The following is a 12,939-nucleotide window of genomic DNA, read 5'->3' on the forward strand; positions in this document are numbered from 1 at the left end:
TGCTCCTTCCCCAAAAGCCACCAGGGGCTCCTCAATGCAATGCGATAACAACAAATGCCTTCAACAGTCCTCTGAGGCCCTCCACCATGCGCACTAATGCTCCTTTCTAGTCTTGTCTTCAATGACTCCATTTATTCCAGAGCCTAACTAGTTTCCCCAAGTCCTCTCCTTGCCCCAACCCCATCTTCCTGGTTGTTGACTGCCTCCATTTTAAAAGTCTTGAGCTTTTTAATACTTGGGGTTTTGCTGGTGCCAGTACCCCCCCGCCTCTGTCTACCCACACCCCACTCGGCTCCTTCCTTGTGTCTGAAGTCTCCCGGGACTCCCGCCCCCAGCAGCCTCTCACCGCTGCGCCTGCTGTCAGCTACCCCCATCACTCCTTAGGTGGGCACGCGCTCTCGACGTTCTCCGGTGAATCACCAGTGCATCGTTCCAAAACGCTCCACGCTCCCTGGGAGCACCGCACCCTCCACGTCACGTGGCACAGCCTCCGCGCACACAGAAGGGGCTCTGTAAGTATTTCCTGATTTACAAATCAGTCAAATGTGACACAGCCTGAGACATCTGCTGCACTTCAGCAAAATAAGAGGAAAGAAGACAGCACAGAAACATCTCTGTTTCTATGTAAGATGGACGGTGAGGGTAGAAGGGGGCATAGATGTTAAAAAGAAAACAATTTTACAGGACCTGATAGGGGCGCCATTTAACATCTCCTCCTACTGAGGAGGAATGTATAACAACTGCCTCACAACATCAGCCATGTTCCCAGGAGAGAGCCGGTTAAGAACATCACCGATGCATTTTCGTTTTTTTTATAATTAACGTAGCTACCTCTGGCAACAATAACCTATGGATTGGCATATAAGTAGGGCAAAATTCAAATCTCTATATAAAATACCATTATATAAGTATATATATGTGTGTGTGCACACACACGTGGTCTTGTCTTGAGCAATTAAAAAAAGGTTTTTTTCTCTCTACTCTGCAGGTAGTCCTCACTGCCACTGCCTCTGCTCATCCCATCCCTCGCCCAGCCTTAGTCCCTACTCTCTAAAAGGGGCATGGGCAAGGGACCGGAGAGGAGAGGGAGGGTGATGCGCTGGAGAGGATCTTGGAGATTAGAACAATCCTCACCCCATTTTACCAATGGCTGCATGATATTGTGAAAAATCCAAATCAATTTGGCCAAACTGATTTAAATTCTGCCTCCTCCATTTACTGTGTGTTCTAACTTCACCAGGTCTCAGTTTTCACGACTGTAGAAGGAGAAATAATACCTCTCACAGGATTCACTGGGATGAGGAAAGGAAAGCTCCCATCACAGGTAGGTGCTCAAAGGCTTGAAGTCCAAAGAGGGACCAACAGCAATCTCCTTCCCTAGGATTCTTCAAAGGGAGAGACATTTGTTACAGCTGAAACCGACCGTTTATATAAAAGAGGCCTGGGAGCAGAGGGAAGCCACTGAAGAAGGCAGTAAGTGGCTCATGAGAACTCAACTGCCGTCCGTTCTCTGCTTTCTTTCTGAGCGACTCTGAGACTAGTCAACTCCAAGAACTGTTTCCAGCCAGCTGGGCAGAGCTGCTGGAAGGCGCAGGGGATCACTGAGCGGGCAGAGGCTCCTTCCCCAGCTCCCCGGGACAGGAATGCAGTCACTGTCCAGCTGGGCATCAAACACCTTTCATTCTCCCTCTGCCCACACCACTCAGCTCCTGGGCACAGAACAGCAGTTCAGCACCTGCACACATGCCGAGGGAAGCAATAAAAGGGTTTCTGCCAGGTTAAAAGGATGTGGCTTTTAAATACACAGGCATGGAGAGTCCCTTTCCCCACATCCCTCCTCCTATTTGGGACACCCTCCATCAAAGCAAGCAGGCGTCTCAGGAGTCCCACCCCCACTTCCCCCAGTATTGGCCAGGACAGAGATGGCCAAACTCCTGGAGGAAAGCCCCTCTCCCTTCCCTGCAGGGCTGCCTCTTGCCCAGCCCGAGTCTTCACTGCCCTGTGTATTGGGTTTCCCAGCAGCTAAAGTTAAATGAAGAAGTTGGCCCACAAAGTTACAGCAATTCAGGCGACAGCTATGTAACAGCCCAGAAGGGACAGGCCCATAGTGCTTCCTTTACTCTAGGGAGTTGCATTTTTCTAAGATTATTATTCCTTGGGCTGGCTGCTCAGCTACTCAGCGTCATTTCCCTTTTGGGTGGGAAAGTTCTTTTCTTCTGCATTGATTTTCATTGTGACTTAAGCCTTTTTTTCCCCCTCTCATCTACAGATCTCACAATTAATGTATGGCCTATAAATTGCAAAAATCAAGGCATATAAAAATCAGCTTAAAACTGTGGTTTAGAAGCCCTGAGTTGTTAAAAAAAAAAAAAAAAAAAAAAGCACACACAGAGAAAAAACCCTCCAGGACTTGTCATCCTCTCTATCTCCTCTGGCTAAACTACCAGCAACAACTTCACCTAAACAGCCTGCAGGTCACAGGTGAGAGTAAAAGCTTAACAGTGGCGTTGGGGTGGGGGACTGCTGTCCTGGGTCTTGCAGTCTAATGCAGGCCAACAACCCACAGACACAATGCAAGTGCAGTTACTTAATAGTGAGAACCTTGGACTCTGTCAAGAGGAAAAGGGCAAGAAATGGCTCCAAGGAAGAAAAGGACATCTCTAGTCCCTGCTGCTGACGCCCATGTATTTGGAAGCCCAAACCACAAGGGCCAGGGATGCACTGACCACAAGCATCCCTGCAGCAGAAGGGGCTGCAGGCAGTTTCCACAACAATCAAATGAAACACATTATTTCTAAGACTTGGGCTCATTACCAGCAGGAGGGAGCGCCTCCACAAACACAAAACCGTTGGTGTACAGCCTGGACGGCCATCTGTCAGGGTGCTGAGACGGCAGATACACATGGGAGACAATGAGGACCAGAGGGTCTCAGGGGAGCCTTTCCAGCGTGGAGACTTTGCTGCCTTGGGAGAAAAATGACTGTACCTTGTGATATAAGGTAGCCAATAAAAAAGGGTCCAAAGAAAATCCTTGGAGGTTATTAAGAAACTCAGACTCACTGAAATCATGCAATGCTGGCTCTTTTGTTCTTTCTTTTCCCCAGTAAGTGGCATTGTTTGAGCCACAGCCAGAAAACAAGCACAGGTCATGCCTGATGCCTCAGTCATGTTAGTAGCTTCTAGCGGTTTTCAATAGGTAATCAATTTCCTCTCTTCTAATCTCGGGTTTCAAACATGGCAGTTGACATGCAGCCTTATATCAGCTGACCAGCAGACTCTCCTTGGGCGGTCTTCATGGGGGCACCAGGAGAGACCCTCTTAGGAAAGAGAAGTTTTAGACTACTCTATCTCCTGCCTGCCTGCTCTCTGGGACTCTCACGTGCATTCCTCCAGATCTTGAGCACCTGAAGTCTCCATCGCTCTCATCTCCCAAAATGAATCAAACTGGGAAGGTTGTAACATCAAGGCTGGCAGTGTCATCTGACGAACTGTGAGGAAGGGTGGGTCACTTAAGGCAGAGGGGAGTCCCTGACTAGCAAAAAAGATCAGCCCCAATTCTTACCTGCTGAGTCCCCGAAGCCAGTTTCCCTCCACTGCCCCTCTCCCTGTAACCCCTAGCTCTCTCTGACTAACCCCTAGCTCTCTGTGAGGCAGGGATTCCCAGTCATAAGAAAAGGAAGAAGATCCAGGTGCCAGCTTCATCCAGCCAGAGCCCCCCACCCCCACCTTCCTGCAAGGCATCATCCCTCCTACCTACCCATCCCCTAAGAAGATCAGGGCCCAAGCTAAGAAAGCCTGATTACCAGCCTGAGAAACCTGCCTTCAATTCCTGGGTGTCTCCTCTGGCATGGCATCACTCCCCTGTACTCCACTTTCCATTTAGAAAACTCACAAAATGCTCCAGTGTTCCTTAGTTACTTTTCTAGTGCAAGAAAGCCAGGAAATGTTCTCCTTTACATTCTTAATTCCTTCCCGTGGAACTTAAAACAATGTGTGTTGGAAGTCACTGTGGGTGTGTTCCCGGCAGGTCTTTTAAAGTGTCTTTCTCCTCTCCCTTTCCTTACTGTAGCTCAGTTTCTCAGTCTTTGTGCCAGTGATTTAGAAATTCACAAAGACAAGGTATTTTGCAATGATGGGAGTACTACTGAATATGTTTAGTTTTTAATAGGGGATCTGATTTTTTTTAAAACTTCTTTTTCTTATTACAGGAAGCATCCCTAGGTTCAACAAAGCAAACTAATTCCTATACCACAAAGTTTGTGTGATGCGAGAAACTCAAATGAAGCGTCGACTAGGACGATGAAATCTTCTCAACCTTTACCTGAACCCCAAATCCTCGCCTAGCGTTACAAGCAACCCTGCTTCCCTGAGAGAGCGTATGTATGCCCTGTGTCGCTCACAGGAAGGCACTGGCTAACACCACCACATTGCTGACTTTGTTCAAAGCACTTTCCATTCTTTTTACTTTCATTTTGTCACATCATCACTAGGAGGCTAGGAGGAACAGGGATCATTACTTCCATATCACAGCTGGAGAGACAGATCTAAAGAGGCAACATTCCCAAGGTCACACTGGTATCATGGTTGAAATTTCGCTCAGTCTTTAGCATTTCTCCCAGACCTAAAGAAGGAAACTGGATAAGAAGGACAGGAGGAGAGCGGGCAGGTCCCCTGAGCAGGTCAGGCAGTGGCTATGTATGAAAGGAAAGGGGAGGAAAGCGCTCAGGGACGGTCCTGTGCCAGCCTTTGCCTTGCAGGGGTTCGACTTTGCAACTCCCCGCCCCCCCCGCCCCATCCCCCCAGTCCCTCTGCTTTCAGACTGAACCAGTACATCCTTGTTTCCAGTTACATCCTTTGTCATTTACAATATCCTAAGGACTAGAATTCTTTAAAAATCAGTTATTTATATCTGAAAGTCAGGCTCTGTGCCTGGAGCGGCTACTTCTTTATCTATAGGAAAAGAATGGAATTGGGGACTGAACAGGCCGGACATCATCACTCGGAGAGGTGGCAGAGGCGCTTTGGAAGGTTTGGGATTTTTCTATTTTTCTTTTCTTAAGGGGGGGAGGGTGTATGTGGGTCCAGGGTACACCACGGGAGGTAAGTTTTCTTCCAAGGGGTGGGGGAGAACAGGACGGTCACACCCCCCAGTCCAGCCGCCGGCGAAATGGTCTCGGAAGCCCACCGCGCGCGCTCGCCGCCCGCCCGCAGGGTGCCGCCGACGCACAGGTCAGCGGAGCCCCGCGCGGGCCGAGCGGCTCCGAGGGGCCTAGGGCCGGGATGCGGCCCCGCGGCGCCCGCGCCCCTGCCCGAGGCCCGCCCCCGGCTCTCACTCACCCGCGCTCCCGCCTCGGGGCGCCCGGCCCGAGGGTCCCGGCCGTGCGGCGGCGTCCGGCGCCGGGGCCGTCCGGTTGGGGCCGGGGGGCGCGGGCCCGCGGCGCTCCGGGGGCGGCGTGGGTGGCGGCGGCTGCAGCTCGCGCTCGGGGCCGGGCTCCGGCGGCCGTGCCAGCCCCGCGCCTGCGGGAGGCGCCCCGCTCGGCTCGCCGCGGGCCGGGGAGGGCGGCTGGCCCCGCGTCCCGGGGGCGGCCGGCGGCAGCAGCAGCAGCAGCAGGAGCAGCGGCAGCGGGAGCGGCGGCGGCCACCGCGAGGCGCGCGGCGAGGCCATGGTGGCGGCGCCCGCCCGGGTTCACATGCCCGGCTCGCGGGGCGGCCGCGCGGCGGCCGCGGGTGCGAGGGAAGCTGGCGGCGGGCGCCGTGTAGGGCCGGGGAAGTCGGCGAAGTGAGGCTGCCAGCGCAGTCCCCGCCTCAAAAGTTGTGGGGAGCCGCGGGGGGGCGGCCGGGGCCCGCGCGGGCGCGGCGGAGGCGGCCCCGGCGCGCTGCATGCTAATTAGCCGGGCGGGTCGCGGGCCGGCGGCTCCTCCGCGGGTTGACATCACCCGCCGCGCGCGGCCGGGCCCGGGGCGGGGAGAGCGCAGGAAGGGGCGGGGGCGGCGCCGCGGAGCCGCGGGCTGGGACCACGCGGGGACAGCCACAGAGCCAGTCAACTTTGACACACACACACACACACAGTACTGCTTTGCATTTGGAGAAAATTTAGAAAAAACCGAGTCATCCGAATCGGGAACCAGGATTTCCCAACTCCTTAATGCACGATGAATCGGTGAAAGCAGGTACTGGGCGGTGTAATTAGCACGAACTAGATTTTACAAAGTGCTTCGATATGGGACAGAAGTGGAACCTGTGCCCCTCCGCCCCACACCGTGAGGTCACGGCCCCTTAGGCATTTGAAGTGTCCCCCCTGCCCCGCCGCAGCTCCCGGCCCGGGGCCCGCGCTGGGTTCCCCGCTGCCAAGCCTGACGCCTCGCCCCGCGGCCAGGGCGGGAGTCATCCTTCACCGCGCCCTCTCCAGCCTGGATCCCGTCCCCATTCGACCACTGCCTTTGGCTCGCACCAGAGTTCTGCAAAAATGTCACCACCAGGACACCCAAACAGGCCGCAGGGAAAAGAAAACTGTGAAATCAGGCGCTGCTAGGACAAACTCAATCGGGAAAAGGGCTACAGATTGCGTATTTGACAAAAAGATGCTATGAAAACCTTCACGGGAGAGATTCAAAGATGTGATGTAAACAGATTTTCCTGGTAAATGAGTCCCTTATGTGTCCATCTCCCCTCCCTTCCCAGTAAATAAATGATAAAACGTCTAAATGTTAAGGCTGCAAGCCTCTTCATTTCTAGGTGAAGAAAGAGGGGCTCAAAATGGAAAAGAACTTGCTCAAGATTCTGAAGCTAGACCCAAAGATTAAGGGATTTTACCTATAAATGACCATGTGGCAGCATTAATTCTGGTCCCATTATTCAGAATTTGCAATAATTCAGACAATGTCTCAACTGAAATGAAAACTGGCGCTCCTTGAAGAGCTCGGCAGTTCCTTTGGGGCCCCTGTATGAGCACCAGATGCTCAGGAAACTCTGAGTTTCCCTTTCAGGCCTGTCTCTCCACCCCATTCTTCTGCCCAATCCGTTGACATCCAGAGCTCCACAATCCACCTCCAGGGGAATGCACAGGTCATGGTGTCCCGGGCAGCTGCCGATGGACCTAGGCCCACTTTCTGGTGACTCAGTCCAAGTGAGTCACTGGGCAGAAGACATAAGGATGCTCTGTATAAACAAACTCACCTTAAATAGAGGAGTGAGGAGTAGCAATTTGGTTTAATTTTGTTTTGTTTTTAAAGAACCACAAAAACCCAACTTTCTAGGGCCCTCACATGGAATTTCCAGGTCTTTCCAAGAAAGTAACCATACGGTGATCTCTCTGTCAGTAACTTGGTTTGCTCTCATGGTCACAGCTCAACTTCTTGGGATCCTACTCTCATATTAATGGCAGGACTGCCCAGCTGCTCAGACATAGCCAGAGAAGCCCCCAACACGCCAAGACACTGTGCTTAGAGATTCTGGTCGCTGCGGCTCCCTTCCTTCCTCAGAGAACATTTCACATAGCACGAGTTACCATCCCAGGCAACCAGTAATTGTCAAGGGTTTAGTGGCCCTCACGGGCTTCTTCTGTGGATTCAGAGAGCCCACTAGAGACTCTGCCTTTATTACCAAGGCCCAAGCAGCAAATGTGCACCCGCCACATGTTCCTTCCCTGCAGGCACTGCAGATTCATTGTTCTCTAATTTTTACCTCCTAAGAGAAATGATCAAGTCAGGTCAACTGAGTGGGGCTTAACTTGTGGATAAGGAGGGAGAGACACAGGAGAACCTGGAAAGATGGATCACAATGAAGATGAACCCCTGAACTTTTTCATCTCTTCCTAGGACAGAACAAGAAGAAATAGCAAGAGCAAGTTGGGCCCGGTCAGAGTGGTTCAGCGTTGAGCATCTACCTACGATCCAGGAGATCAGGGTTTGATTCCTGGTCAGGGCACATGCCTGGGTTGCAGGCTCGATCCCCAGCAGGGAGCGTGCAGGAGGCAGCCGACATTGGCTCTCTCATCATTAATGTTTCTTTCTCTCTCTCCCTTCCTCTCTCTCTGAAATCAATTTAAAAAAATATTTTTTTTAAAAAGAGCGAGTTGGAAGCAGATAGAACCTAGGAAAGAGTAGTCAACTTGGTCTTAGAGCCCTTGCTTCTTGTCCTAACTTTACCACTGTTTAACAGTCTGATCTGGGCCTCAATTTCCTCATCTGTAAAACAAAGATTGATCTCCTAGATGATGCAAAGGAGTGCTCCAGTTCTGTTGTTTTAAGGTTCAGTAAAGATCTTCTGACACAATAGCAAGGATATATGAAACAGGCGTGTAAGGACGGTTGTAGTATTTACTTCCCAGAGATATAAAAATCCAGACAAGAATTTTGGTTTTTCAGATGGTTTTGAAGAGGCCCTATCTGGAGCCAGGGGGGTAAATCAGATGACATGTCCGATCCATTCCAGTCCTGGGAGTTTATCGAGGTAGAATGAAACCGGTGGGACACAACCTCAGGCCACATTTCCGGACTGAGTTAGGAGTCAGGCATTCCTAACCTCTCCAGAGGGACTGTGGGGGTGAAACCAGCAGTGAGCACAGTGTCTCCACTACCCAATACTGTATGTAATCAGAGCTTTTACAGGGGATTTCCTCTCTCTACTTGGCATTAATTAGATTAGGTTTAGGCTAGGCTGCAGTAACAAATAGGCCCCCCAAAGCAGCAGCCTTACATGATAGGTGTTTTATTCTTCTTGTTCACTTAACAGCCGTAGGCACTGCTGTTCAGGCCAGTGGGGTGACTCTACACAATCTTTCAGGGATCCACACTATGGCAGCTCTGCCATTCTCTAACGTATGGATGGCTTCCCAAGCTGCCCTTGGAATTGACATCCCAGTCACCAGAGGTGAAAAGAACACGGAGATGTGAGCATGGGAGGTTTTGATGGCCAGGCCTGAAAGTGGCATGCCTTACTCCCTCTTATATCCCACTGGAGAGAACATGGTCATATGGCTCACCAAACTGCAAAGGCATCTGGGAAATATAGGCAAAGAAAGGGAGAGGGGGTTTGGGTAGACAGCTAGCAGCCTCTGCCCTACCACTCGATGTCAGCAGGGAAGGGAAAGGAAAGGAAGGGTAAAGGAGATTCATCAGTTTCCTCCCTCACAAAACAATGGTGTTGAGTCAGATGATCTCTCAGGGCCCATCTGCTTTAACATTGTGTAGTTCCAAGGGGTGATGACATGTGCTTCTGCACCAAAAAAAAATAAGCCTGAGGCTTCTGCTGCAGCACGTCCTTGGCCTGAGCAGTCCTCTGCCAATTGGTCTGGCTGGTGGACCCCGTAGAAAGGGCTTTGGGTTCTCTCCAAGTTCTGTTCCCTGTTCTCAATCCTTGGCCAAATCAAGTGATCTCTATTGACCTCAGTCTCCCCAACTGTACAGTGGGAAGACAAATCATCACCATCTGCTGCTGCCCAGGGTTGGTCTGAGGACATGATGAGATCACAGTCCGGAAGGCACCAGGAGCTCTCCTGACCGAGGCACTCTGCACAATGCTTTTATTGTAACCAGAGCCTTTAATAACACTGCGTTCTGAACAGGTTCGAAGTGTACCCAGTTCCTGAGGACAGTGCTCCTGTAGAATTTTTGGCAGTGTGGGTGGCACAGCCATGGCAGGGATACAATGGTGGCTGCATAGCAGTAACATCACAGGACTAGGGGTGTTGAGGACTTAGAGATCAGTCATAGACACCTGGATTGAGCTTCGTCTGGGGGGGTGAGGTGGGCCCTGCATCATCGTATCCTCTGGCCCGCTCCTCTGCTATGTGTTCATCGCCCTGTTACACCCTGGATCTGTTACTCATCCTCTCATCTGTTTGTTCATTCCCACCCCCAATCTATGAGCTGCTTTCTCAGAACTTCTGTGCTTTATTCATTTTTGTAACCCCAGGACCCAACGTAATAGCTTCTTTCTTTTATTCAGTCATTCAACTAATATTTACAAAGTGACTACTCTGTGCCTGGCACTGTGCTGGTATTGGATGAGTCTCAGACCTCATAGATCTTAATGGTTTGGAGGATACAGACAGTAACCAAAACAACATAAATGCAAACTTGTCACTGTGTAAAGTGCTCTAAAGCACAACACTAGGGAGGGAGTGTTGGGTTTCCCTGTAAACTTGAGATTGAGCCATGATCTGAAAGCTGTGTAGGCATTAATATGTTGGCTGTTAATCAAGCAAAGGAGAATTCTAAGAGTATGTGCAAAGACCCTGAGGCAAGGGGACTGAGATAAATGTAAAGGATCAAAAGAAAGCTAATATGGCCGGAGCAAGAAAGAGCATGGAGGAACCATCTAGGAAAGAGTGTGAGGCTGGAGACTTTGATAGCAACCAGATAGGGCAGACCCTAAGGGTCCATTTTGAAGATTTTTACTGTATCTTAAAAAGTTTAGAGAAGTCATTTTAAGGTTTTAAGTTAGGGAGATAGGGTAAGATGGGAGTCTGAGGAGAGAAAGGGGTGAGGAGTGACATGATTTGTAATTGGAAATCATCATTCTGGCTATGAGATGGGGAATGATTTAGAAAGAACAAGAGCTGATGCCTGAACTCCAAGTGAGTCCAAGTGAAAAATAATTCTTGGACAAGGGTGGTAGAAATGAGTTCAGAGAAGCATATGGGTTTGAGATTGCAGGAGGTAAAATCCCAGGATATGGAGGAGGTGGAAGGGAGGTCAAAGATTTCTTGAGTTTCTGGCTTTCATGATTGGATGGATAGTGGTACCCTTCACAAGGAGAGGGAATTAGATCTTTGAGGTCAAGATCATTAACTTTGTTTTGGACTTGGTTCTGGGGTAACTCTGACATGTCCAAGTGGCAATGTAAAGTGTGCATTTAGATCTGCAGACTTGGAGCTGAGAGGAGAGGTTCTAGATCTGCATACAAGGGAGTAAGATCACTTAGGGAAGACAGTACCATGAAAAGAGCCTAAATCATGAACCCTGAGGACACACATGAGATGGCTGGGGAGAAGAGACTGAGTCACAAAGGAGACTGGGAAGGAGCCAAGGGGACGTCTTGTTTTTGTGGGAGAATTTGAACATGGAAATGGTCTACTTAGGAGAGAGAAAATCAAAATTCTAAGAAAGAAGAGAATATGGTTAACAGGATAAGGTTTCTGAGAAGCAGGAGGGGGTGGAATCCCCAAGTGGAGTGGCCTCGGAAGAGGAAAGAGGAGAGGGCGGCACAGGGAAGGGGTCTGACTTTCTCTCTGAGGATTTTAAAGAGGACTTCAGTTTTCTTTGTAAGGTAGGAGACAAGGATATTTGCTAAGAGTAGAGGGACTGAAGGGGTGGGGCCTGAGTGATTTGAAATTTTTAGGAACACAACGTATTTGTTTTCCAGGGCTCTGTAACAGAGCACTACAAACTTGGTGACTTAAAACAACAGAATTTTCTCCTCTCACAGATGTGGAGGCTGGAAGTCCAATATCAAGGTGTCAGCAGGGCCATCCTCCCCTAAAGGCTCTAGGAGAGAATTCTTCCTTGCTCCTAATTTCTGGTGCTTGCTGGCAATCCTCGGTGTTCCTTGGCTTGTCGATGCATCACTCCAGCCTGTGCCTGTGTCTCCATGTGACCTTCTTCTGAGGACACCAGTTACTGGATTTAGGGCCCAGTCTAATCAGTATGATCTCATTTTAACTTGATTACATCTGCAAAGATCTTTTCAAATAAAGTCACCTTCACTGTTACCAGGGGTTAGGACTTGAGCTTATCTTTGGGAGACACTATTTTGTGTGCTACAATGAAGAAGTTGAGAAATAGTTGTAGAGAGTGGGAGAACTGTGCTAGAATGCCAGCCCTGTCCAGGGCTCACAGAGATTAGTGGAGCAGGTCCAGCAGCACCAGCTGTTCCCAACTTGCTCCTTTCCACTGACCTGCGTCCAGCATCCTTGGCCCGAGCTGGGGCACCGCAACCCTCATCCACTTCAGGGTAGATCCCATTCCTCCAGAAACAAAGACTTCTGACCTCTCTTGACCCACCCTCCTTTCCCATATCAGTCTCTGCATACCACTTGGTCTTTTTCCTCACAGTGAAACATCAAGAAGCCCTGAAGACAGAAGCTGCTGAGCTGGCCCTGACAGCACCAGGGGTGTAACAGGAGAGCGAGAATTCAAGGCACCTGTGCAACACTTGCTATCCCTGCACTGTCTTGTTCAGAGCTCCAGGCAGCAGAGCGCCTTGGAATTTCGACAGAAGAATGGAAGGAATAAACCCATCTCCTTCTTTTTGACTTCAGGGGATAAGCCTTACTGGCCCCTTTCTGGAAAGTCAAGAATGGTTTCCTTTAATGGTTTCCCTTTGTTCCCGGCTGAGCTGGGCTGCCTGTTGGTCCCCACGCCAAGGACCCCTTGCCTCTTCTCCCCCAGCTGGTGCAGAGCTCCAGAGGCCTTCGCATTGAGGGTCAAGGTGAGAACGTAAACACTGCAGCCCGCTGCTAACAGGCTGGGACCTCCTCCAGGGAGGAAGGCTTGCTCATGGCTTGGCCAGGCTCCCAAGCGTCATGTACAGCCATCCTGAGTTCCAACTAGACAGCTTGGGGCGGGTCCTCGCATGACCTTCCGTTTCTTGTCTGCCCATCTGAGAGGACCATTTCATTCCAAACAACATTCCTCCGATAAAATCGGTTACGCACTGTACACGTCAGCGAGCCAGGAACATTCTCCGACGCAACAGGATTTTGATAAAGTGGTCTTATTTTGCAAAATCCTGCCAGTGTGAAAAATCCTCCCTGGAGCAAGCAGGGAAATTCTTGGCATGCCAGGCCCCTGGGCAAAGTGGTCAGAGCCCCAGGGAAGGAGAGAAAACCCAGAGGTGAAGTTCCCACTATGGGCAGAGGGGCTGGGTTTTCGGGCAGCCTTTCATTCAGTCAGTCAGTCAACACGTATTTGATGAGCTCTTTCTGAATGCCAGGCC

At 50.6% G+C, this 12,939-nt stretch overlaps 1 protein-coding gene across 1 annotated transcript in view; it reads right to left on the reverse strand.

The window, feature by feature from the left end:
* The window catches only part of HEG1 (heart development protein with EGF like domains 1), a 77,842-nt gene extending 72,177 nt beyond the window's left edge, over positions 1–5,665 (reverse strand). The window contains exon 1 of the mRNA XM_087818193.1: positions 5,338–5,665. Coding sequence (XP_087674319.1) covers positions 5,338–5,665 — 328 coding nt within the window. The remainder of the gene's footprint in view (positions 1–5,337) is intronic.
* Between the last annotated feature and the right edge of the window lie 7,274 nt (positions 5,666–12,939).

The sequence above is a fragment of the Miniopterus natalensis genome, chromosome 6, assembly GCF_054644295.1.
Source record: "Miniopterus natalensis isolate mMinNat1 chromosome 6, mMinNat1.hap1, whole genome shotgun sequence".
Classification (NCBI taxonomy): Eukaryota; Metazoa; Chordata; class Mammalia; order Chiroptera; family Miniopteridae; genus Miniopterus; species Miniopterus natalensis.